Source organism: Aphelocoma coerulescens, chromosome 15, assembly GCF_041296385.1.
Source record: "Aphelocoma coerulescens isolate FSJ_1873_10779 chromosome 15, UR_Acoe_1.0, whole genome shotgun sequence".
Classification (NCBI taxonomy): Eukaryota; Metazoa; Chordata; class Aves; order Passeriformes; family Corvidae; genus Aphelocoma; species Aphelocoma coerulescens.
The window spans coordinates 432680-460254 of NC_091029.1; the positions used below are offsets into that span (position 1 = coordinate 432680).

At 40.8% G+C, this 27575-nt stretch overlaps 1 protein-coding gene across 10 annotated transcripts in view; it reads right to left on the reverse strand.

Annotated features, from left to right (window-relative positions):
* ADGRD1 (adhesion G protein-coupled receptor D1) overlaps positions 1-27575 on the reverse strand; it is a 135470-nt gene that overhangs the window by 11182 nt on the left and 96713 nt on the right. For 6 of the 10 annotated variants that reach the window (XM_069030918.1, XM_069030908.1, XM_069030912.1 and 3 more), the window contains 4 exons: positions 26892-27045; positions 23838-23904; positions 22788-22854; positions 16276-16367 (listed from right to left, as the gene is read on the reverse strand). In XM_069030918.1, the coding sequence (XP_068887019.1) occupies positions 16276-16367; positions 22788-22854; positions 23838-23904; positions 26892-27045 (380 nt within the window). The other 4 variants (XM_069030910.1, XM_069030915.1, XM_069030916.1 and 1 more) reach the window with 4 other exon arrangements.

Sequence of the window (27575 nt, forward strand, 5' to 3'; positions counted from 1 at the left end):
CTCAGCAGGAACCACTTTGGCAAGGCTTACTCAGGTTCGTGAGGTTGCTCATGGCACAAAGCCATGGATCAGTGCTGCACCACTCATGTCCTCTGCCCTCAGACCTGCAGGGCTGCTCTGCACATGTGACAGGTCCTGTAAGTTCATGTGTTGTCCCACTCACCCGAGCACACGGGCTGAATCCCTCTGTCAGAGAGCTGGAGCCGAGGTCCTCTGAAAATCCTCATAAATTTTTCAGATACGCCTCTGGCAAGAACAGCATTAGCTTTCTTCATTAATTGCTAAGCTGTCCATTTAACATCCACTCACCCTTTCAATCTGCAGCTGAAAAAAATTTTTTTTCTTCCCTTTTCCTGTTCTTAGAGTTGAATTCTAATTCCTGAGGAGTAAAACCTGCTCACCAGAGATCTTTTCCAATCAAAATTTCTTCAACTGGCTTTTTTCAGTTACTTTTTTTTTGGCACTCACTTCAGTGCAGGATTTTGATATCTTCTGTGAATCTTGCTGGGAGACAGGCTGTTAGCAGCATTTTAATCCAGCTGAAATCAATCAGCAAGGGAAGGGAAATTTTCTGAGATGGATAATTATCATGGCTGTATTGAAGCCCCGATATGCAAGAGGTACAGGCTTCAGCACCTCTGAGATGTATTTTCATTACCAACAACATCTGAAATCATTGCACAGTTACTGAAGTTACCAGGGACATTTTTCCAAGAGCACAGTTGGGCCTTCCAGTTTTATTGTATTTGCAATTGGTGTGGAACAGCTCCATTCAGCTGTGATTGCTCCCTTTCCCTCTGTTAATCTCTGCCCTTTTCTGCTCTTGCCCTGAGCACGCTGTCAATATCTAACACCAACGCAGAGCGACCACACTGACACCTTACAAGAAAGAAATTTCACTGCTTGCAGAAAGAAAACTTTATTACTTCTGTGAAGGGGCCCCCTAATTCACAAATCAATTTTATTGGTTCTATATGGAGCACTAATCCTTTTAAGACTTCTGACATCCACTTTTCTGTCATCATGCCTGCTGAAGTAAGAACTAAATTCAGACCCATAAGCCAAGATTATATAATCATTGGGGGAAATACTGTCTAAAAAAAAGCAAAAATTCTTCACTACAATTCGCAGAAAAAGACAACTTGACAGATAGGTCTTTTAACTGAAGTTTCTCTCGTTTCCTGAGCTCCCCTCTAGTCACTTCCAGGGATATCCTTTGTGTTTTACATAAAAATAAATAAATGCCCAAACCTGTGACTAACATTTCAGACTCTTGGGTGAAAAAAAATAATTTAACTTCAGTCTCCCGTTTGTCACAAGTAATGTTTACTCACCCCTAAGCTGGAAGTTGGAGAGATGCTGGGAACCACATGTAGCAATTCTGACTGTGAACTAAAACATTTTTCGTATGAGTTCAACACACACCCCTGGTGTCCTCCACCTGGCCCTGCTCAGGCTGCCATCCCTGCTGACCCCTGAGGAACAGCAGCTCTGACAAGGCACCCAGGAGCTCTGTGTGCTGCTCACTTTGTTACCCAGAGCTCGTTTGTTACTGCAAGGAGCAAAAGCAACACTGAGAGCTGCTGGCGGTGAGTTGCCACCAACGTCAAGCAGACAAATTGTAGAGTAGTGGTGACGGCTCATATATTTCATGGGACTAGGCAGCAAACGGCAAAAAAAACACAGACCAGTCTTCAGGGCTCTTGAACAGCCACTGATTCCATTTGGGATCCAGAGGAATGAGCTCCCTCGCACTCCTCAAGAAAAAAATGGAGATTTGTTAGAGTATTGCACTGGGGGTGTTGGAGCTGCTCAGCAGAGCAGCCGAAGCACAGGCTCAGAGTCAAATCCCTCAGGCCCCTTTGAACGTAGCAACCAATTTACTCCCCACACTGCATGGAAGTGACATCAGAGCAGGTGTGTGGGTGTTTTACTAAATGAAATTAAGCTCTGGACTCTGCTAGACATCTTGATCTAAGGGGTAGAATTTTCATCCTAAAAGGACACACATAGATTTTACTTCTGCTCCTGACTCCAAGCAGCAGCTGATGAATTCCTGCAAATACTGATGTACCTCCTTCTCCTCCTACACTTTGTCTTGGCTGCAGAGACAATCAGGCTGATGGCACAAGGAATGTACTTTAATCAGCAGATACACAGTTGCTTACCTAATCTTGAGTGATTTCTTGGCAGAACTATAGCAAATTAAAGAAAAAAAAAAAAAAAAAAAAAGACAAAACTAGTAACTGCAGAGGCCATTTCCCATTTTCCCAAATGTTATTTGCACTTTCAAAATAATGGTGTGAAACTGCATGAGAACTATTTACAGTCACTTCAGATCATTGCTTTCTTGTGGGTGTCATTTATAACCCAGGAAGAGGCTGCTAAATGAAAGCATTGCAGCTACAGGAAAAGAAAATCTAGGCTGCAACAGCAACTAAATTCAGACTGCTTTTTATCACGAGTGGGAAGGGAGGTGGACTTGTTCCTTTTCTATCACCCTCAGTGTTTTACAGTCTGCCCTCTCACCACAGACCCTCACAAGAAGGCAGATGTTGCCAAAGTAGCGTCACCTCTCACCTGCCTTCCCAAAAATCTCAAACTGCCTTTAGAAAACACAGCATTTGCCCAGAATAAAAGAGGTCTGGGCTCAAATCACTCTTCTGCCTAAAGGATTGGCTTCCATTTTTGCAGAAAAATATTTTTGACTCCCTGCTTGATGCTCATTCTTGCCTGTTGAACCTGTTCCACTCATATTAAATAATTAAGTATTCTCTGGCTCAGAGAGAGAAGGTGAGCTCCACAGATTAGTCACAAGGCACTCCCTGAGAGAGGAGAGTCCTACCTAATCCTTGCTTTATTAATATTTCTGAATTTATATTAAATATTCAGTAGAGCAGGGACTGAAATTCAACTCTCACTTCAAATCCCCATCAAGCCTGACAAAATTAAGGCCAAAACCAGAAATGGAGCCACCTTAGGAATTTTAATACTGAGAAGGCAATTCCAGGGGCTGCAGCACTGGCTTTTGACTTAAGCACCTAACCAGGGGTTTAGGAATCCATGTCTTGCTAAGGCTTTCCACAGATCAAGTCCCTTCTCACCTCCATTGCTTCCAGATTCTAAATTACAAAAGAAAAAAAAAATACTTCCCAAAAAAATGTACTGAACCAAAACATGTCCTTCTCCTTGTCTTTAGTGCAAGTTATTAAAAACAAATATGAAGAATTAAAACATAATGTCCTTGCAAGCTGAATTTTAGGAGTTTGTGATTTCCCCAGGGAAACTGAACTTGCAGTGGAAATTTTCCATTCTTTTCCTATAATTCCTTTCTCCAACATTTTTTGATACTAATTCTCTTATTGCACTGCTGCTGAGACAGCATTCTCTGTTTCTCAATCCCCAAGCCCAAGGTAAGAGCTAATTTTCCACTGAACTTCACCATTAAGTCATCAAAGAAAATGACAGCTTATTCTCACAGTAGAAGAATGCTCCATAACCAATCAAGGAGTGTTAATAGATGGGTTTGGATGAGGAGACCTGGACTCCGTACCACAGCACAGCCACTCGTGCCCAGTCTCATTCCCAAGAGACCCCCAGAAGCTCCTCTGTTCTCAGTGAAGTCATCATTTTTGGAAGGAGACTGGGGCCTCCTGCTCGTGAATGGCCTTGTTGCATATTTGTGTTTGAATCTTTAAACACTGTGTGTCTCTGTGGTTCCTTTCACGCTCTGCTTCTCCTGAAGCATCACTTGAACCTCAGGAAGAGCCCCAGTGGAACAGAACATGTTTTCTCTTTTCCATAGCAACTGCTAAAGGAGCGTGCAGGACAAATATCCCCAGTCAGACAGGCAATTCAGAGCTGCTGAGAACAACCTCGGGTGAGCAGTGACACAATCCTGTAGGATAAATTCACAATCAGTGGTGCCAGGTAGACAAAATGGGCAGGGGTTTTGTTTCAGTCACAGGTTACGCTTTTTGGAAGTCCAAAAAATGTGTCTGCTGAAAATGAATGAGACTCCAGAAATGGGCAACTGAACAAATTTCCCAGGAGTGGTTGTTGATGACCATGGCCAGAGCCAAAATAATTAAATTCTTAGAAAATCATGTGGAAAATGAAAGCAGTTTAAAAGGAAAAGAATTGGCCCTGATCCTTACAATAGCAAAGATTAATTCATTTCTTCAACACAAATGGTTCACTTGCCTATTTCCCACACTGTTTGGTTCTTCCCTAAAAGATTCTGGAGTTACTTTATAGAAAAAATAGGGGGAGGAAAAAAGGCAAGAAAATATTACCCACTTCCATTACAGGTTTTCTTTAATAGTCTCACAAAAGCAAATTGACCAGAAAGTCTGGAGGGATTCATTTGGGTTTTTAAAAGAAAATAAATTGCAATTTTCTAATGGGCTTTTATAAACTTAACATGATATTACTAAGGGTCAGTTTGTCTCCAAAGGTAGGACAAAAGAGCAACACTTTGTTCTTGCAACCAGACAACAAAAACTATGGAGGAGGATTTGGTCTCACAGATATCCAGTTTGCATAAGAAAGCCCTGGGTTGAACAGGTACTAGTTCTCTCTAGGTCAAAGATATCAAATAATTGACAAATATGATTGTAAAGTCAGTTATAGGAGCAACAGGATAATCCAGCCTGGGCTGCTCTGGACACTCCGAACGTGTGAATCAGTCTGATCCTTCAGATTCCTCTCTTCTAACACAGAACTGGTGCCTAACTCCGCCCGGGCTCAGCCCAGGAGAAGGCACTGATTGTGACAGCTTATTCCCAAAAACCTCATTACCTGTCTCTTTCAAGGACAAAGAAATGGAAATGTCTCAAAGGGCCAGATCCCGCCTGTGGGTGGAGCAGGCGAGACGCGATCGTTTTTCTTCCAACATTTACCCCTAATTATAACTTCCATTTCTCCATTGTTTCATCCTTTTCCCAGGCTCCCAATGCAGATTTCTCCCACCTCAGGACAGCATTCTGTACAGACTGTCCCTAGGCAAATTGTCAGTGTGAGGCATGAATCTACATCAGCCCAACTCTTACTAGTTTTAATTGGTTAGATCTCTGCAAGTCATCTTGAAACAATATTCTGAAAATCAGTCTTATTGCGCTATTTACAGCCATCTCAATCTGTTTTGTAGCTATTCTATCATGCGGTGAAAGTCTCTGTTTTCCTGGCAGTAAACTGAGATGACAGACCCAGTGCTAATAAAGAGGGACTGTCAAATTACAGAAGTTATGGAAAGGACCTCACAGCATTGCCTTTTCCTTACATAACAGAAGCTGTGAAGGAAGCATTCACATGACTGGAATACTGATATGAAAGGGCACAGCTTGCTCAGGAAGGACACGCAGGGAAAAAGAGAGGGTGTATCAAAAACACAGACCTGCTCAAAGAGAGAGAAACTACAAGCAGACAGACCTTTCAAAAACCTCTGTGCCAAAAGAAAGCCAAAGGAAACAGAAGAGTGTGGGAGTGCACATCTGTTTTGCCTTGCCAGACCAGGAGGAAAAGGTGGATGGGGCCTTTTTTCCTTAAAAACTTCAAGAGTTGTCCAAAGCACAGGATTAGATGCTAGTGTAGAGGTAGCTTCATTTAATTAATTATAATGAAACACAGTTTATAGACCTGTTTTTAAGAGTTACAAAGCTGCAGTTAGTGATGAAAACCCATTATGATTAATTTTGTTTTCCTCACTCTGGGATGTCAAACCTGGCACACCATATGCTAAAAATATGAAGTAGCACCTACTCTGTGCTCCGTGTGTTATGTTGGGGTTTGAGTTTTCAAGAAAAGTGTGCTTCTCTGGAAAGACTGGAGGCAAGCAGTAAAAATTTGGTAATCTAGAAAACATGGCCTGTCAAAAATGGCCCAGGTTCCAATTCCTCCTTTCTTAAACTGTCCTTGTAGAAAAATCAAGCTTTTCAAGAGGAAAAAAAAGCTTCTGAGCTAGTTACTCCCTGAAGAGACTCAAATCTCCATCACCAGAGGCTTTTACCAGTAAAAGTGATTGTGTTCTACACACATTTCAAAATTGTCAGAGGCAATTACACAGCCATTTACCACTCCTTAGCTGACAAGTGGCAACAAACTCCACAGCTTGGTAGTTCTGTAGCCCTGGAACTGCCAGAGAAAGCAGCCTTCTCTAGGAATCTGTAGGCTTGGCAAATATTTCTGGCTTTTAGCTTGAAGTCAGTGGGACCCATATTTTAATTTAGGATGACAAAAAAACAATCACGTCAAATCATGCAGAAAATTTTTGTGGAATAACATTCACCCCCCGAGGAGCTGAATTCTGAAACTGATCTCTTGACCCAAACAGTCTCAGTGACCCTTAATTATGCGACGATACCAACAGAACAATCATTCTCCCATTTCCATGGCAACAGTAGCAACCAACAGCAAAGCGATCAAGGTCAGGCGTATAAACTGAGGAGGAGAAGTCATTTTCTGTGTAATGGTTCATATGAGCTTGAACTGCAGCAGAGGCAAATAAATAGCCTTATCCTTGCTTGATCTCCTGTCTCAAATGTACACAAGGGGGGAAAAAATCCAGGACTGCAAAGATTGCTGGAGCCCAGCTGCAATCCCTCTGCTCCTGGGCTCTGCCGGCAACTGCTGCTTCAGAGGGAAGTGCAAACTGCACAGAGGCAGTGCTGCAACGTGAGGAGCTTGATTTCTTATTGAGCTGGCAGTAAAGAAGCCAGGCAGCACAAGGCTGTAGTGTTTATCAAAGTCAGTGTCATGGTTGATGCTGTATTACCTCCAAGTGCTGTGCCTCTGCTTCCTTTGGCTTTTTGGGACAGTCTCAAGCCCTTTTCTTTAGCAAGATGCTGCTGCACTCAGGTACAGTTGGTTTCCATATACATTATGAAAATGAGAAATAGACTCTGTGGTCATAATTTATTTATTTAAATTTCTGAGCTGAGGGTTAGCTAATTTTCTTGTTCTGTACAGACAATAAGTCATGAAACACTTCTTTATGCAGCTCCATACATATTTATATCATACATATTTCTATCTGTTGTATTGCTGCTTACAAGGAATCTGAGTCATTACTGTATTTACTCACATGAGGACACCCAAAGCTTCTTTGTTCTGCTACTGTATTCAGACATTCCCTAGCTTTTAAATAATAATAATAATAATAATAATAATAATAATAATAATAATAATAATATTATTATTATTATTATTATTATTATTATTATTATACAACTAACTTGGGAGGACATCTGGAGCAGATACATGAGACTTACCAGGGATAAGAAACAGAGTAAAGAACATGGTTCTTCCTGGGGTGGTTACAGCATCTCACTTATAAAACCTCACTATTCTAATACCGCTCCAAAAGAAAAGTGGTTTTTATTCAGTTTCTTTCATGAAAATATGTTTCTGCCTCACATCCTTTTCAGTTGAAAAGAATTGGGAATAATGTTCAATTTCTATTTCCAGAACACCTGTAACATAAATATTGTTAATGGCACTTGCCTGAAGAGAGCACCTAAAAGTTTAAAAGTATTTTTGATACTAGGATAGTATCTTTTCTTTATTGCAATTACCTGTATTTTCCATTTGTTTAATTTTATTTTTAGAGTGCTTTATTGGGAAAATATGTAAATCACACTTAGCTAAGAGCTGTGTCAGACTGGGCAGTGATTTACAAGTTGCCCAGAGCTCTGCACAAGGCACATGCTTAAATAACATTTATATTCTGCAATGCCGTAACTAAAATGTTTGTTCTTACTATTCTGCATAAAGCTGACACAGAGTTCCAGGATTGTAAATTGGAACCAAGGGTGTAAATGAAGCAGCTCAAACAAACTCTTGGGGTTATGGCTGTTCACAGGGAATTGTCCCATTTTGTGATGAACAAGCAGTGTTTAATTGTTACTGTGGTTCCAGGCACCAGGCTGTGACTCACAGCCCCGTCCTCCTCCTACCAGCACTTCCATGGCTTAAAATCAGATATTAAAAGATTGAAAGATAAATCCAGGTAGGACATTTTAAAAACAAATTAATGTGAACTTCAAAGCTATCAATTTTCAAAACCTGAAACTTTCTGTTGTTATAATTCTAGAAGTAAAGGAGACAAGCTATCCTTTAGAAAACTTTGGCAGCAGGGAGGGGGACGGTGGAGTGACACCACCCACGCACTGCTGTCAGATGTCTCAATATCATACTGTTAACAACACCCTTGACCTGACTCCTCTCGACCTGGCACCTTGGGACTCTTCAGGAGTGATCCAACCTTAGGCATGGGGCCAGTAGAGTTTTGTTCTCATTAAATGCTCTATAAATCATGGTTTGTATTAAGGAGACCCCATCTGAACCCCTAGTCTCCTGTGGAGGACAGATCACACCTGCAGTGACTGCCCTTGGAATCTATCAGGGACTGAGAGGCTGGAATCAAGAAATTGATCCAACCATAGGTCAATAAGTACAACACAAGCTTCTAGACATTCCCACCCAGACAAGATGATAAACAGCTGGAGGGTGGCTTGGTATGGCCCCTTCTCTCATACCCTGCACCTCCATCACTGATTCTGTTGTGTTCACAGCAAGGTTTTTAACAACAACAAGGGATTTAACAAACAAGTTTTAACAAACCTTATTCTATCCTGACATTCAGATGTGAAAATAAACATGCCTAAGCATCTCTAATAAAAATGGTTTTATCTGTATACTCAGAAAAACCAGCACCTCTTAACAATGAAGTTTTCCCTGTATATTTTGTACCTATGTGTTTTGTCTTGCTGCCCTTCCTAACACAGAAAGAAATAGGCACAAGTATCAGAGCTGCTTGTTCCTTTGGAGCCAAAATCAACAGGCCCTGGAGCAGCAAATCCTGCTTAAGGAGTAATGACAGACAGAAAACTATTCCCACAAAGGACAGTTTTGGCTCAGAAGGAGACAACCAGTAAAAAACTAAGCTGTGGAAGGGCTCACAATGTCATCTCATCCAGCTCAGCCATGAGACAGGCTTGGTTGTCGATCCTGGCAGCAGAATTAGCCCTGACAGGCAGTGGTACAACCACTTGTGAAAACTGCTCAAAGGCAGCAGCTCAGCAGCTCTCCAGGTAATCAGATCCATTACTTTGCAACTCCCCTCCCACTACAGGAACCTTAAAGATACTTGATTTTTTTCCATCAGTTTAAGCCTGTTTCTATTTGTCCCTATTTCTCTCGTTTTGCAGAGTAGCCTCCTCTCTGTAGCTATGCTTTAATCTTTTAATACCCACCCCCCCCCCCCAAATGAGCCTGAAATGCACCTGAACAATCCCAACGTGGCCTGGAGCCTTTCTGCAGTGCTGTGACTCTCAGCATCTGCAGTAAAGAAAGCACTCCCATTACTGTCATTATGGTGTCTAAAAGATTAGCACTTCCTCATTAATACCCTCATTGGCAACGTTCAAACCCATGTTATTTTTAGTCTAAAACCCTGAGTCTAATAAGGAGATACCCAAACTGCATTTGTATTTGTCATATTCAATGAGCCAAAAACTTAATTAGGTTGAAGACATTATCATTGGCAGTAGCACTTCAACTCACTAGCTGTCACTGCTTAATACTTCCATTTTAATTATTTCCTTTATTGCCAGTCAGCTCTCCTCCTTCCAACAGTTTCTGTGAGGTGCATCACTTATGCTGTTTGAAGCCATGTTCAACGAATGCGATTCCTTACACATAGGAGAAACTGTGAGGAAAAGGAATTGCTGGAAGTAGATTTGGCCTGTCACACTGCTCTGTCTAAAGGATGGCTCTCCTTCAGCAAATGGAACAAGCTCTTTTCTTTTTCATTAGAGCTCACAAAAGCAGGTGCTCCCTCTCTGAGGGCTGCACTGCAAACACCTGCCACCCAGAAAGGCATAGAAAGGATTTTCTAGTGCTGCGTATTTTGAATCCCTGCAGACTTTCAGAAGAGTTTACATATTGTAACTTGCTCCTCAGCTTCCTTGTGGAAGGAGATAAAAAAAAAGAGAAAAATTCTCTAATGGTATCACAAAGAGGTGGAATTTAGTTACAGAGGAGATTATGGTATCGCTTTGGCAGGAGAGCTCTTGTGAGAGCTTCAAGCAGTGTCATGATTGACAAGTACATTCTGTGAAAATGAACAGCTGGGAATAATCCTTAGAACGAGGAGTCTTTGGACACTGAATGACACAAAACAGGAATGGAAACACAAGAAAAAAATGCAATAAATACACAGGATCTTGCAGAATAATGGCTGATGTTAAAGCACCAAAGGTATCAGCACTGACTCCCAAGATTTGTATCCCAGGCAGAAGGTGACTGGGCTGAAAGGCTGGGGGAGTGTTTATAAACAAAGCAAAATACCGAGGCAGAGTCGTGGCACGGAATGGATCAGTGATTAAATGGACGAGCAATTTGCCACGGCACTCTCGGTGCTGCAGAGGTGTAATGGATGGCTTTGCAAAGTGCTTTGGAATGGCCAATTACTCGATGAAACTCTACAGATGTCTGCAGCGCCAGAGCTGCTGGAGGACAGCCCTCTCGGATTTGCACCTGTCAAAGGGAAATGCTTTCTGTACAGCTTTGTTGTTTTCCAAATAACCAGAGTAAGGAATAGATTTGCATTAAACCTGCAGATTCCGTGTTCAGTTTCATGTGAAGGGGTTTGTGATACATTAAAAAATGAAGATGGAACTAACACAGCAGCTTACATGACTTACTCACTGTGCTGGAATTGTCTCGAAGCCCTGTTTTGCTCCCATTCACTGCAGCTACTGCCATTTGTTCCAATTTTCAGTCATTAATTTAACTAAACATTAAACATATTTTTCCAATGGAGAACTGTTTTACTATTTCACTGAGCGAAGATTGAGGGACGAAGAAAATAATAAACCTCAACCTAAATGAAAGAAAGAACAGGGTAAAAGGCTAAGAAATATTTCTAATTTTGCTGCAATTGCTTTCTCCATGGATGATTATGATAGCTATCACTTTCGGTTCACTGAGTGCTGAAGTGTACAGTTTATAAAAAAGACAGAGATTTTTCCAACTCATTGGACCATTTCAGAGTAGGCAGTGAGAATGTATTCAATAAGAGTTGGACTTGGCAGTTTACTCAAGAAAAGTTAATGAAACTGTCTCTTCTGGACAATGGAATGCAGAAGTGAACTGGCTGGCAAATCACAGGGGGAAGGCTAAACTTGGTGTCTTTGCTTCTAAACCAAAACCACTGTTCCGGCAACAGAGATGAGCTGGGCATTTCTTCCTCTGCTACCATTCATATCAGTCAGTGCAAAACAGATCTTTGAGAATTCTTTGTGTTACACTTTAACCCTTGTACTCGAGGGAACTCAGGCAGTCAAATTATTACCTGTGGTAAATGTAATCAGGCAAGAGTTCTCCCTGTGGGGAACGAAATGTGCACACTTCTAACACTGTCACACTGGGAGCTTCTCTCACTGTAACAGAGAAAGAACTTTCCATGCAAAAAGCAATGAGACTTTAAAAGGGTAGAGCAGTAAGCAAAAAACCTGTGTATTTAGGCCCTTATAAGCCAATGAATGTGCTGAGTAAAGTCTGTAGGTGCAGCAGAAATAAATAAGAAAAAGAGTGCAAATGGTTCATAACCCAGAAATGTAATCATGTGCCTTTTCAAGCACATGAGCAATTCCATTAAACTAATCTGCTTTAATTGCATTAAGCTTAGAGAGGCTATTCATATGCTTAAAATCAAACATATGATTAGTTATGTCCCTAAAATAAGAATGGATAATTCAAACAAATGCTGTATGTATGCATTTAAATGTTTCAAGGTATTAGATTCAGCATTCTATAAACTAAAACATTTAAATTCGCTTTTTGGCAGAAAGTCTGTTCCCTGGATGCAAAACATTCTCATTAAGCCACAACTGAATTATTGCTCAAAATTATTTTGCTGGGAGTCAATAGCTAATCCTCTAATAAGAGATTCAAGTATAAGCAATCACAGCTAAAGGAAAAGTTCATATTCTATATGTGTGTTTGATGTGCTTCAAAAACAATACAAAAAGCATGTTCTTAGGTAAATTCAAGTAATAAATAGGAGATGATAATAATTCTTTGCTCAGCTCTTTTCAGTAAACTGCTCTTGCAGAATTAAAGTTTCAGACACTAAAAAAGGAGCTATTTTCACACACATAGAAAAATTACACTAAATACTTACTATTCAGACTGTCACAGGAGTCTATTATGCATTAATTAGTGTCTCTGATCATAACCTGTTTAATTATATTCATTTTGTCTTAAGTTACTGGGTATTTTGCAGTTTATATATCATAAAAGCTTACTCTTTTATGTTGCTTCCTAAATTCATTTTAGGGGCACTATTTTTATTTACTTTAAACAAACAGATGACCACACCAGCAGCTGTGAAAGTAGAACAAGATGTTCAGCAGGATGCTCTCTGACATCTCCTGTGTGACAAGCAACATCTGAACCTGAAGAGGTTGATAAGCCAATAACTGCACTTTGTTCTGGGGGAAATGTGAATGGGGAAGATGAATAATAAATTAATTTTATGACAAAAAATGAACTTTGTTCACAACTTTCTTTTCTGTTTTGGCTTTTAAACCTGAAGTTTGTCAGATGCTGCCTTCAGAGCAGAGCTCGGAAGGTGAGCTGGCTCACCCTGATGCATAGTCTGCAGTCACGTTTGAGTCAGCATTTGAGAGGACCTGTTGCCATATGGAAAATCAGGAACAATTACTCTAAATAATTACATCAGTTTATTGCTGTTTGTTGCCAAGAGAAACAAGCCTTGTTGGTAATATCCATTTGCATTGCCAAGTAACTTAATTTTTCAGAAACTAAACATGCCCCAGCACTAGCACTTCTCCAGCAATAAATACCCTTTCTAATTGATACCATCATGACTCCAAATGCATCTTTATTCTCATGATTTCCTGAGGTGATCTCTGCTCAGTTATGGGTTGAGTCACCACGCCTGGCTTGAGACATGCAGAGATGCTATCTGTGCACAACCAGTCGGTCTGGGCTTCCCTCTGCCACTGGGGAGAAATCAGAGCTTTTAGAGCAAGTGAGATGAACATTTAACAGACAACATCAACTGCAGCAGGAGCCATTTCTCCATGGATCAGGAGTCCCAGTGGATGTGGTGTCAGCTTTACTGAGCTCTGGAGTTTAGGGGAGACAGAGCCAGCTCAGGCTCTCTCCCATCCAGGCTGCCAGCAGCAATGGAATTTAGTCCCTGTCAGTGTGATTAAACTTCTCCTTTGGCAGTAGAGCCTGAGGAGCAGCCTGTTCTGTGAAACCTGCAGGCTGGGATTGTCAGACTATAGCAGCTGCTTGGATTTGAACTCGACAACATCTGCAAGTGTGAGGCCACTCAGTCAGGTGCTTACAGATAGATATGAGCGCTGGCCTGAGCCACCAAGGAAAGAGGTGGCACTGGCACCTCCTCGTGCTCCTGGCACAGCCACTTTGGTTGTTCCCGAGCCAGTTTTGCCAGGCCCTTCAGTTCATTATGACCTGTACATGTCTAACCCTGCAGGTTAACTGCTGCCATCATTCAAACTGATGCAGGCAACAGCTTACTGTCTCTCATTGTGCTGTCCACTCACATTTCAGTCCAGCTTGAAAAGACAGCACTGAAATCCCTCTTTTTTTCTCCCTCAAATTTATTGGACTAAGCAGGCTTCCCCTCCACAGCTCCTTTCACTGCAGTTCTCATTTTCTGCCTTTGGCTTTCTAAAACCAAAGCACAGCCCTAAAGGAGCCACTTCTCCTTACGTCCCACCTGACTGCTGCAAACAGCTGCGACGTGGTGACAAAGCTTTCCTGCCTCACCAAAATCACACCGTGCCAGTTTAATCCAGCTCTGTGTTTGTGAGAAGGGCCTGATAAATTCTTCCTAACACAGCTCAGTTTTGCCCATAGCAAGTATCAATGAACAGCAGTATCGTGGATGCCTGGCAGCCCCCTTATTTAAGGCTCACATTACACAAAGCATTTTGCAGCCTTCGGTGATTCCTCCCTAAGCCAGTTGAACCTGTTGATTCAAAAACTACCTTGCAGTCCTTCCTCACAGAAACTATAGAGCTTTTCTGTTTTTCTGATTTCTCTGTGTTGTGTCACTGATTCGTTTTGCTGTGCTTATCCACCCTCTCGGGTTAATAGCCTGTAATCAACACCCAGGAGCCTTTTGTGCTTGGAGCCATGGGGATTTTACACCATGAAAAACACTTCCCGTGCACCTGTCAGATCAGAACCCTGCTTTGCTTTGTTCTCTTATTTTTTGGAAAATGTACAGAGGGATTTCACACTAGACATATAAACCCAGTGCTACAAAGGCCTTATAATTATCTTTTTTTCCAATAGACCAGTTACTTTCTCCATGACATCCCCTGTACATAAAACTCCAATTCATCATGCCTCATGCCATGTTAAATCAGGGTATAAATACTTCCCAGGGTCTTACTTGAACATGTATTTACACTCTTCTCATCTCAAACTTCCTTTGAGGACCCATCTCTGTAATGATACCTAGAGAAAAAGGACTATTCTCTATGCTCTGTTTACCTTCTATTGTATTTTGTTGACTTAATTTAGTTCTGTGAGCAAAGTTGTTCTATCAGAGCATACTTCCACTTAATAACTTAATGATTTCAGTTTTCAGATGTATCAGCCCTCTGATAATCATTTTTCTCCACTTTTCTCCCTGTAACCTTTGTTAGGTCAAATTCTGAAACTGAAATGTGAAAATTACTTGGCACAAAGAGCGTCTCTTAGCCAGGGTACCTGAAGAAGTCTCATTTTCAGTACAGTTACACCATTCCAAATCTACAGCTGATACTATTTGGACTAAGAACATACACTCTTCATTAAAGGGATTACATTTTATTCCTAGACCAATCATTCATAAGTTGATTTACTTATGTGTACACACATAGTTTTTTAAAAAAATAATATGTATTAGTGTGCAGGGTACAGTGTGTATTGAATCAATTCCTTGCAATACAGTAAAATATCTACGTACATGGAGCAATCTCTGTAGCTCCTCTTGTACTGAAGGAGTTGTTTCTTTGTCTTCATACTTCTAATAGTGCATAAAAATTAGCATTGACAATAATACAGTTATGTGCTTCCTAAGTTTCTATATTTCCTTTGTATTTCTGAAGGTCGCAGGAACTCAGCCAAACCTGAAACAGTCATTTTAATTCCCAGTCTTCTCATTCCACTACAGTGTAATTATCTTATAGATTTTTGTGTAGACTTATTTACTGTTTTTCTTTTCCTGTTGGATAAGTATACAATAACTAAGCTAACTTCAATTAGGTAACTGTCACTGATATTTAAAACTTGATGACATTTTCAAAATTACATAAGTAATCCAAGCATAAAAATTATTCTTTATGGTACCATTTCAGAACAGTGGCACCAAATCCTTATCATACAATAGCCTGTGCCTCAGAAACATTAAACACAAGCCATCATCACATTTTTCTTCTAAGTTCCATATTCCTTTGTTTATATATAGTGTCTTTTTATATTTGGACTAAAGCATCTTTAGGAGATTCAAAATGGAATATTCAGCATCTTAATTTAGCCTCAGTATATTAAATTATCTTCTTAGCTACCCACATGTAATCTTACATAGTTCAGAAATCAGAATTTGTGTATTCAGAGGTAGCTTTGTGTCTGCCTTACATTTCCCCTCCAGACTTGCTAGTGCTATTTTAAAGATGATTCACTCTCAGAGGCCACCACCCCAGGAGGCTCAAGGCACTATGATATAAAGGCCTGCTTGAATTTAGGCACACATTTAAATCCAGCATAAGTCTGTGTGCTTTGCAGTATCAAGAGAGTCTTAAAGATAAGCATATGCCTAAATATTATGCTGAACTGGGGCTAGAAACAAGGTCTATCCTCAGAAGGACCAGAATAGTTGCAATAACCCAGTACAGATTAATGATGCTCTGTGAAATTCAGCTTCTGACTGTAGCAGGAATAGGAAAGTCTCCATTAATAAAAGGGGAAATTATGAATCAGCAAGTGCTGGAGACTGGAGTAAGCAGGGAAACACTTTAGCTCCTGCTGAACCACAGGTTTCATCCTGTGCAGCATTCAGTTTTAATAAAATATAGGTTAACTGGCTGCATTCAAGTGGATGATACCCTTAACAGTATTTGCTTTTTACTGAGGAGGAATGATGTCAGCATTCTGGGAGAAGTCCATGGTGTAATATTGTTCATGTGAGATTGCTGTTATAAAATAATTTCAATGAGAAAAACTTACTTGAAGGCATTAGCATCTCCGTGGACCTTGTAGTTGTCTGCACTGATTCTGGAGATGACTCTTGTGACAGCAATGAGAATGCCAATATTGATCTGGAGAAAAAGAAGGAACAAGACTTGGTCAGGAAAGTGAGTTCTGGCTGTGTCCGAGGTGCAGACTGCCCCAGGAGGTATTGTACAAACACAACAGAAACTTTCTGTCTTGTACTTATTTGGCAAAAGAGGTTTTCAAGGTTAGACTGGTGTAGTTTGCCCCTTGTCAATGATTTCCATCCCCCCACAGTGGGAAGCTGTTGCTTTTCTCTTTCCTTCAGGAGCTCCCTTGCCTGTTTAGGAAAGGTCTGGAGTGGAGCATTGTTTCAAAGACAAACTGCTCAGCATCCCGACAATACCAACAAATACCCCAATTGTCTGCTGCCAGCTGGCAAATTAGAGAACTTCAAGATCTTCATCAGCGAGGGCGTGTGCCTGCATTCTCTTTGGGTTTGTGCTTCATGTGCACACACTTCAGGGAGCCCCTTTCCTGACACACCTCAGGGTGCACAAATTCTGTTTCTTACCAAAGCCTGCTTGAAATTTAGGTACAAGATTATTTTAAAGGAGCAATGAGGAAAATTTGTTAAGTCTGAACTCTGCTCTTCAAAGGCTCCACTCTTTTTGATGTCAGGTCCAGCAGAAACATCAATAAAATGAAAAGAATTCCCAACAGGAAAGTAGGAAATCTTGAAACGACTAACACTGAAAATGTTCGACAAAAGAAAGTTTGTGCTGGAGTCACAGGTGAAGGAAGAAGGAAATCTTTATCACTTAAAGGAACTGTGGCAAAGACTGTCTTGCTGTGCAAAGACCTTGGGTTTAAAGAAAAAAAAGGTAGAGAATGTGAAGGTGAAAGACATATTTCCCCCTTCCTGTCCAAAGCTGCACATCTGCTACAAAGCGTCAAGAACAAGGGTAGAACAAAACTATCCTGAACAACAGAACAAAAACAAAGAGGAGACTTCAAAAAAATTTGCTGTTCCTCAGCTAAAACTCAATAATCATCCTCTACTTTGACATAAATATTCTAATTCTGAGGATGAGTGAATAAAAAATGTTTAAATTTGATGACAGTTATTTCCTTGGTTTTCTTTTAATCTTCTGACCCCCTTTTTAATTTTAGATTTTGAAGGGCAGATCATCACCTGCTGTAGAATCAGACCATATCTGTGCTAGTTCATTTCTGCCACGGCTCTTGAGTTTATCCAAAGGACAGCTGACAGCTCCTCAATAACAAGTGTACTTGTTGTTCAATCATCTTTACAGAGAAGAATAAGAGGTGAAATTCGATGGTCTTGGGATAATTTTCCCTATTCCTACCAAATCATATTTTGTAAATAACTTCTATAAATCCTTTGAGGTGGTAATGAGCATTTTTGAGAAAACCATTTATATGCTATACTCAGAGACTTGCAAACTCTCACTCAAACTGGACCTGAGCCTTCAGATCTGGTCATGGAAACATCACAAGACAAACTAGACAGTTTTCTAATGCACAAACTGTTCAATATTTATAGCTGAATTTTAATTCCTTTTTATATTAAAAAAAAAATTTAAAATTAATTTCCTGGGTATCGTGGATGGTGTAAAGTGGAAACTTAAAAAGGCCTGGAGCTCCTCCTCTGGTGCAGTCAGTGTGACTTTATCCTTTCCAGGGTGCACTGGTACACGTTTAAAAGATGAGAAGGAAACATTGTGATCTCACCACTGATAAAACACAAGTTGCTTGTAAAATTAGCAATGAAGCCCTTTAAATTTCCTGAACAACTTAAAAATTTTTGCTTAGGTATTTCGAGAAATTAGAGCAATCTCATCCAGCCTAAATAAACAATTAGCTACAAACATCTCCCTTTGTTAATAATTCAGTAAGTAAAACATGGAGCTATTTCTACTGTCCTTAGGGAAACCAAAATACAGCCACTGAATTGTTCTTCCAGTGAATTTTTTTTTTTTGGCATATGATATAAATACTTTGTCAGTGATTTGAACAAGAGAATGTTTAGTTGATGAAACACTCATTATGCTTCAGCCTATATTAGAACGTTCAAATTATGAGAATAAATATTTAGATAAAGGCACTGTAGATAGTTCCTATCTCCTACTTTCCTGAAAGGCCAGATTACCTCGCATTTGCAGTTATTTTGCCCTAAAGGTATCCAGAAACTTAGAATGGTTTTTCTTGCAGGTAGACTCTGAGCCAAAAAATTACAGCTCATAACATTAGTGCTTGTTCACTAATTCCCAGGGCTTCTTTCAAGGCATCTTGTCCAACCCCAGGCACTCTCAACTCTGCAAAGTCAGCAGGAGCTGCCAGTTCCCCATTCCTGAAGGTTTGATCCAAAGCCCACAAGAGCCCATGGAAATGTCCCAGTGACTTCAGGGAGCTCTGACTCTTTCAAAACATTTTCTCATCTAAATTTTTCAGATCGGATACAGCGAGACAATTTTTTTCCCTCACTTAGGTTGCTTTGCAGGAATTTCACCTAAATTTTCTCCAAGTCACATACGACTTTTGATTCTTCTTAAATACAGGGCAGAAATCCCATGTGTAAAACTCTCTGATGTAGTATGTCCCATCCTAGCCAGGAAAAGACTTGGCAGCACAGAGAAACTAAAAAAAGAAAAAGGATAAAACATATTGCCTTAATTAAATCCATTGACCAGCTTTCCTCTAAAACCACAAACTATTTTAGGCTCCATTTCAGTTTTGGGCACTGGTACAGGGAGTCATAAGTGTCCCAGTGTGAGGTTTAACTTGCTCCCTGATGCTGTGAGTGAATATGATGTTCCCAAGACACCAGTGGCTGCACACCAAGGCTGCAGGTCCTGATGCTGCTGCCCATTGCTGGGGCACACAAGAAATCGTCACTGGCCCAAATGCATTTCCAAACACAGCTAATCAGCTGAATTAGATAGGTTTAAAATTTGGGAGAGTGCTTCTGGAAAGCCTGATTCTACTTTTAGCTATCCCAGAGTGACTGCAGATGGAACAGACTACATTGAGTTATTTTGTACATGAATTCATATAAATGCATGAAGTATCACAGCAGTCAGAGCTGAATATCAGAGCAGAGCTTTGAGGCTGGAAAGGAAATAGGGGAGAAAACAAAGATAAGCTGCTACAGAAGCCTGACTTCTATGCTTTCCTAATTTTAGTCCTTAATATTGAACCTGTGCCCTTGTTTGAAAAAATCTTGCATGATTTCCTGTCGGTTAAGTAAGAACCTTAATTTTAAAATAACATAGGACTTTAATCTTTAAAAGACTAAAAGTGCCATAGCTGAGTGATAATAAGAAAAAATGAGAAGCTTAGGAGGTGTGGTCTAATCCAGCTCAGCACTTAAGTAGGTACTTGGTTTCAATGGCTCTGAAGAATCCTACAGTCTCAGGGACTTTAAGCACTGTGTGTTCAGCTTTCTTTTCCATCTCCTTTTCCTGTGATGGATAATGCCTAAGAAGGGACACAGATTGTCACTTTTCTATCAGTGGACCTGCCTGAGGAGTAAGAGACTGTTCAACAAAAGGAAATCATCCTAATTCTGCACTGGTACATAAAGATATGAATAAATACCATAAGGAACTCAGTAAATTGTGTATAATTAGCAGGTATAGGGGAGATAATATTATTTTATATATTGAGTATTCATAGGCAAGTGCCAGTTGAAGTCAGTGCTGGCAGTGTCAGCCTGGGACCAGGCTCCCATCTGAAGGTACTGCTTCCAAAGCTGATGTCCCCACAGCACAGAGCCCATAGCAACCTGCTCATGAAAATCATTCCGCTCCATAAAAATGCTGTTTATCCGAAACACTTGTAAAAAACTACCTGGAAAATAACTATTTACAGGGAAAACAATAGAGAGGACTTGCCACTGCAGCCCAGTATCTCCCTCCATGGTGGCTCATTCCCTCTCTGCAGCACACCCTCTGCTCCATGCACACAGAATTTCCTTAATTCTGCCATATCTATGGAAACACACCAAGGCAGCAGATGGCTGATAACAAACAAAGCCTTCTGCCAGGAGTTTTAATGTTTGGTGTCCAGAATTCAGGTGCTTTGTCAAGTAGAGCTTTTTTCCACTGAAGACACCTCCCAGGGCAACTTGGGCTGAGCTTAGTTTGGTTTGCCAGTTAATTGCAAGAATTTTTTGTGAAGCTGCCTTAAGAGGATGATATAGGGGCTTGTGTGTCATGGTTTGGGGTGTGGGGGAGAGTGATCTTAAAACCTTAAGATGTAGGTAGAAGCCAAAAGACTTACATATAGAAGGAACTATTTCCTTCATCATATCCCTTGACTCAAACCCCAAGGAACGAGCATATTTGGTATGGGAATCTATATAGGGCTGGGAGGTTCTGTGAATTACTGCCTAGAAAAGTATGTGTGAGTGTTTTTCCCCAGTCACACTCCCTCCACATCATTCTGTTTTAAGGCTCCATGATGTCTGGATTGCTGCGAGGCTGGGGCAGGATAAAAGTGGACTGTGCCTGCCTTGTCTCTAGGGAGTGGGAGTTGAAAGGAGCAATCCCCGTTTTCCTCACAGCATAATCCTTTTTCTCGGCAGAGAGAAACTGTGGACCGAACTAGTCAAAAACTGCTTTTTGAGAGGTATTTTCAGACTTAAATGCTAGTTTATGCAACTGGTGGCTAATCTGTTATTTGAAGAACACACATATGCACACACACCACATAGTGTTTAGCCTTGTTATTTCCCTATAGGCACTAACACATTTTTCAGCTGGAATATTCAATGCCCAGAGAGGTAATTTGTCAGCTCACTTGCTGCTATTTTGGGCAGAGCTGAGTTTAGACTATTTAACAAATTGCTCTACGTGGATCAACATTTGGAGCTCACTCTTTCTCTTTCTGAAAGCATTTGTATCCCTACAAGAACATAATTTGAGCGGCACAAATGTTATGTATCGTAAGTTAATGCCAGACAGTTAAGCTCTTACTTTCTCTGCCAAGCAGCTGCACACGCAAATTGCTGGAGCCTTGCTCAGGTGAGTAAGCATTTCACTGCCTGGTGTGTTTTGGTTAACACCATCCTTGGACAGCAGCCTGGAAAGGTATGATGTTACTGACTGCATCTCATTTCCTCCTTTGGTGCTGGACAATGGCCAGGAGGCAAGTGCTAACATGAGGAGGAGACATATGAATATTGGATTATTTTAATTGCTCTCCAATCATCAATATCTACGTACCTTTGAATATAAACTCACACACAGAAGTTCAAGGTATACCTTCTGTTTGCCAAATAGTTACAGACGTATGCAGTGGTAAACACTAGTTATATTCATATATATATATATAGTTATATAGTTATATAGTTATATATAGAGTTATATATATATATGTACTCCTTCTAGATATATGTATATATTCCTTCCTTTGGCTTGTGAGCAGGATTTGTGGGGGTTTTCTGTGTGGTGAAATCTGTGGAAGTTTCTCTGTGCTTTTTTTTTAAATGTCTATGCCTCTAAAAATCTACACAAAGCTTTAAACGTAACCTGGTTTCACTGATCAGTGAGTCTATCGCATCTTCATACTTTCAATCTGACTTTATAGCCTGCAGGAAACGTTGTAGATAACCTGGTCAATAAAAGTATTAGAAACAGTGCTGGAGAGGTGCTAATCTTGCGCAGGTCTCTGCAAACACTCCCAACTCCTTAAGTAACCACAGTGGTGAAGCTACAGCTCACTGTGATTTAATGTGAGCATCGTTAACTGCCGCCGTGTTCATGTGCCAGCACCGGGCTGTGCCCTGCACCCTCCCCTGGAAGGCTGCTGCTCATTACGGCTGGCAGAGGTGCGGGGCAGCCACCTGAACCCAGCAAACTCACCCTAACAGCCCTGCCTTGATCAGCCAGACAGCCTGCCCTACCTGACAGCAAAGCAAAACCCAGAGGATGAGAACAGATTCCTGAGCACTGCAGGGACACAGGTGTGGAGCAGCCTGGTGCCTCCCCTGAGCCCCCCCGAAGGGTGACAGCTCACACCACTGTTCCAACACATCCCTGCTGCTGCCTGGTGCTCTGCTGGTGACCATCTGCACTGGGGGCACCCACAAAAGCTTCAAACACCAGTGGGATGGAATCAGGCTTTCAGCTTTTACAGGTGTACGTGAAACACAAACCACAGAGTCTGTGCTTTTGGAGGATATTTCTGAGAACTGTCAAAACTTCCAAGACCGCTTGGTATCACACAGTTATTAACAACCCCACCAGGGCTGTCCCACTATTTCAGGTCCTATCTTTGTCTTTGAATAATGAAATTAACAGTGTGATAATTAATATGCATGAACTAATACACACCCATGTATGACACAAAAATTCGGAGCAGGAACCAAGAATTTCTGGGCAACTCAGGACTGCTGTTTCACTGGGCTGGCACAGGGACTGACCCCAGGCCTTCAGCCAGTTCTGCTGCGTGGCTGACACAGACACACAACAAGGAACAGCAGCTGCTGTGGTTTTACCTACCAGAATGACAAACATCGCTGGCGCCACGAAAGCCCAAATGGCTCCATTCTCCAGTGAAAGCCAGCAGCTGCAGGGAGAAATCAGAGCATTTTCGGAGGAAACACACAGTCATCTAATTAGTAATGTTATTAATTTAAAAAAAACCCACAACTTACAAAACAGCTAAAAGAGAGTGAAATAATACTGATGAATTTTGAAAGCAAGAGATGTGATAGCACATCAGGAAAAAGCTCCTTTTCCCCTCACACTCGGGGGATCCAGGGAGGGATCTCATTTGGGTTTGTCACAGAGCCAGTGACAGCTCTGCCCCAGCACACCTTCACAGGAGTGCAAAGATGGGAAGAGAAGGAATGTTTTACTTGCAAAGCGTTGTTCTCGTATCCTCGGCCACAAGCAGGCATTTCAGTGCTGGAGCACCATGAAATGTCTCCTTGGAGTGAATTTGTCTCGTTGGAGCCAGAGACAAATTGAAGCCCTTCCTGCCACTCCTGGCTGGTGGTGGAGAAGGGGCTGGCAAACGCAGCCTCACAGGCCCTTCTTACAACCCTGAAGAGATGGGCCAGTTTACCACACACAAAATTATTTTAGGGTTAAATCCTATGGAGTTCTTTCAGATAAATTTATTCTTCTTTTCCTAAATTAGAAAGGAAATTAATTTTCACAGTTTTGGACATTTTCCATTTCAGATTTCAGGTGTGTAACTACAGTTTTCTTCAAAAGATTGAATATCTTTAATCAATGATTACTCTCATCTTGGTAGAGATGTTTCCCCCCTGAACAGGGGGTGAGCAGGGAGCTCACTGAGGAGCTCTTCAGTGAAAAGCAGGAAAAACAGCTCAGGAGTTTTTTTGTGCATCATCTTTGTGAAAACCAGACTTGAGGCTTCCATGTTTAAGAATATGTCTACACAAGTCATCCTTTTGCAGACTCCCTCCCCTGCTCCTCGGGAGGATCTTGCAGCACCACAGCCCTTTTAACACACTTATGAATTTCCTCCACATCAGATTTTTCACCTTATGGCACCTGCAGTGAGGATTTTTTCATACTCACTTGCCACTTTCCCCATAGCTGTGTAGGGATGAGGTTGCAGAAATGACACAAATGAGCAGTGGGCAGCCTGCAGGAACACAGATGCAAAGACAATATTAGGAATAAAAGTATTTCTTCCCGTAAGCCCTGCAAGTTCTGCTAAATTTTGTATGAACAGGACAGCTCAGAATCATTTTCAAATTAAGTCTAACTTGACATCTTCCTGCAGCTGTTTCATCCAACATATTTTAATCAACTGATGTCAGACAAACAAAATGATTTTTTAATAAATCACTAGTTTAACTGTTAAACTGAATCAGTGCTAATTTCCTTGGGAGTCACAGTCATCTTTAAGCCTGGTTTTGGTTTATGGACTTTCTGCCTCTTGCTGTTCAAGCAGTGATACCATGTGAAGCAATATTAGCCTTATTTTAACCGCTTTCCCCCAAGTAAGTGCATTTTTGTTCAAGAACTCAGAGTTAGATAGGAGAGCAGAGCTTCTCACAGGGGTGCATGAATAGCAGGTGAGAGGACAGGAACGGGGACATTTGGTTATCCAGAGCATCACACCCGGCAGCAAGAGACAGAAGCAAACTCAGACCCACTCAGGTGCCCAATCAAGACTTATTTTAACATAAATATGTAATAAATCTACAATGTTTCTGTGCTTAGAGGAAACTCTGTTTCCAGATGGTTCTGGCAGTGGCAGTGTGCTGTGCCCTGGGAGGTGGAGGAGCGTCCGTGGGATGACACAGGAATTACACAAAGGCAGTTCTGGTCCTGCTGTTGGGAGCTGCTCTGGCCCCAGCACTGCCAGGTCCTGTTGTGCCACTTCATTCCAGGCCAGGAGTTGGAGAGGAAGCCAGGGGTTTATTGCCAACAGTTCCGAATACAGTAAAACCCATCCCTTCAAGTATTAAATGATTGCCTGGTAATTCCTGTATGATTTAATAAAATGTGAAGGTTTGAGCTTTTATCATCTTACAGAATTTAATAAACAGGTCCCAGACAGAGTATTAGACATGATAGCTTAAAGTTTCAATTTTCTTTTTAATTCTTTCGGTTTTCTCTGCATGAGGGTTTTACAAAATTCTCTGACAGGCAATTTCTGCTTAATTTTACCTCTATCATCCTCACAAATTCTGTAAAATTTTCCGGTACTGGCAGAAGTATAATGTTTGGAAGAAGTATTTTCATTCTTTAATAACTGCAACTAGAAGCACATTTATAAATATTTATATATTGATATGAATATGTATTTATTAATATGGGATATACTCAGTAGTTAAGAAGCATTGTAATTTGAAAGCTTCTGTGTCTTCTATACATGAAAAAAAACCAAAACGAAACCCCAAAAATCCAGGCTGCAGAGACTCTGAGGCAGACAATTCAAAGCAATTTTAGGACATAAATCCTAAAAGGCTAAATACGTCATTTATTGAGAAAGATGAAGCATTAGACACAAATGAAAGTGTATTTCCTTCCAGTGATGAAAAGTTCTACTTTGCTTGATGGGGATAAGTATATTCTCCCATTTATTTTAAGGAAGTTCATTTTCTATGATTTTCTTCTGCTCTGTTACATCAGATCTGGACAGAAGTCAGGGACTACATCAACTAACAGCAAATAATGACATTTATGTCTTTTGACAGCTCAGAACAAAGTCTTCACTCTGTGACAGTTTCTAAAGGAAAGGAAACTGGCTGGAATAGGAAAACATCCACTATCACAAACTCTACCACCAGCACCCTACAAATGGTGGGACGAAAAATCTTTACTACAACAACCTCTGCCTGATATGCTGAATCACCAAGGCAAAGAAGTAGTAGTTTTGGGGTTTTTTACCCAATCAATCAAGTGCCTGGTTTATTTTTGTGCCTTCTAAATCACTACCATTTCACAACCAATAAACCTTGCACAAAATGCCACATGGATGTGACACTCCTGAACCTGTCACACAGACACAGCAAGGGCAAAGCAGAAAACCTTCCAGCTGCAGCTTGTCCCCCCAGTCTGGTGGATCCCATGTTCACCAGAGGACTGTGGCAACAGCCCTCAGACACAACTGCTAAGAGGAGTTTTAAATGAATGAGGAAAGATGCACGAAATAAGAAGGACATAATTTTAAAAAAAGAACAAGTAGGCAGCTCTTGAAATATATATATATTTCACAGCATTACTATCACCCAGATCTGCATGGTGCCAAACAGGTATCAAATATTCCAATTCTGGCTGCAGCAGGTCTGTATTATTGATATAATTGCTTTTCCTGTATCTCCAAATGAACTTGGAGGGGAGGAAAGATAATGCATATTTTAACATATTTTGAAATTATCTGTAATTGCATAGATATTCCTCTTCTATGTTTTCACATCTATTCTTTGACTCAGTGTACAAGGTTACCTCTTCTTCCAAATGTGGAGCTTTGTCAAGCACCACTGCTGCTCTTCCAGGGCTGGGAGAGCAAGTGAGTTTCATCTGCTCCAAGAGTCTGCAACAAAATACTCAGGTTTGGCTCTCCAAACATGGACACAGATTATGCTTTCATTAGTGCATGTAGAAAGCCTTGAATCGCTGTCTGTGACGTTCCCATGTCACAGAACCACTTCTTCATTCCTAATAATAATATTGGGGTTCTGTGCACACTTTTTACTTAAGGATTTCAAGGCACAAAGCACCAGCTAATGAAGCCTTGTGATACTTCTCTGCTACTGTGTCCATTTTTATGCATGACTTTGCAGAAAGGAGATGGAGTAAGCCAGTGTTGTGAGTTAGAAGTAAAAAAAAGAACATACCAGTGTAGCAAGACCTCCCTCCACAGTCCTGCTGTTGATTTGGTAATTAAGGCTCTGATCTGGCCTAGAGAGGTTGTGGCATTCCCTACAGTGGAATTAGGCTTAAGGACTACACATTTTGAAGTCTGATTGTAGTCAGAAAAATTATGCATTTTCTTTACCCAGCAGATGTGCTCTCAGTAAGGCAAACTGTGATCATGAGATGACAATTTCAAATATGCTTCTGAATATAATGTCCTATAGTGAGGAGACTTAAAGTAAGCAGCTACTAAATGCTTACCCCATCCAATTCCATAATAGTATAAGTGCTTGCTTTCTTCTGACCCAAATACTTTGATCACCATGCTGTAAAGATGAAATCCTTCCACCAGCATCCATGCAAAAGCACTCAGGAAGAAAAAATGAAGGAGAATGGCCAGTATCTTGCAAGGCAGCTAAATTAAGAATAAAGATTAATACATTAGTCCTTTGTGGTACAGTCGCATTGGTTTTCTATTTTTTTTTTTAATCTACAGACATTTACATGCTAAATGCTAAATCACTGAAGTAAAACTGTCTTAAAAGAAAGCACTAGACAATTTCATTTTTCTACTGCATTTTCAGATAACTTCAGAGTAACAAATCCTCTTACCTTTAAAAAAAATAAAAAAAACCCCTAACAATATTGCCAAATGTGGTGTGGAAATCCAAATGTTTTATTTATTTATGGCAGTAGGAGCAAAACTCCCACTAAAGTCTACAAAATATTTAGGAAATCAAAACTGAAGTGTCTGCATCTGGTTGCAGAGCCTGTAGTAAATACAGGAGTCGAAGAAGTGGGGTACAAGTGTTGTCCTGCACCCTGCTCCCTGGTTTTCCTTGCGTTGCTCCTCTCAGTGATCTTTGCATTTTTCTCTAAGCCTCCCACCAGCCTGGCTTACCAAAACAGGAAAACCAAATCCTTTCTTCCTCCCCACGCCTCAGG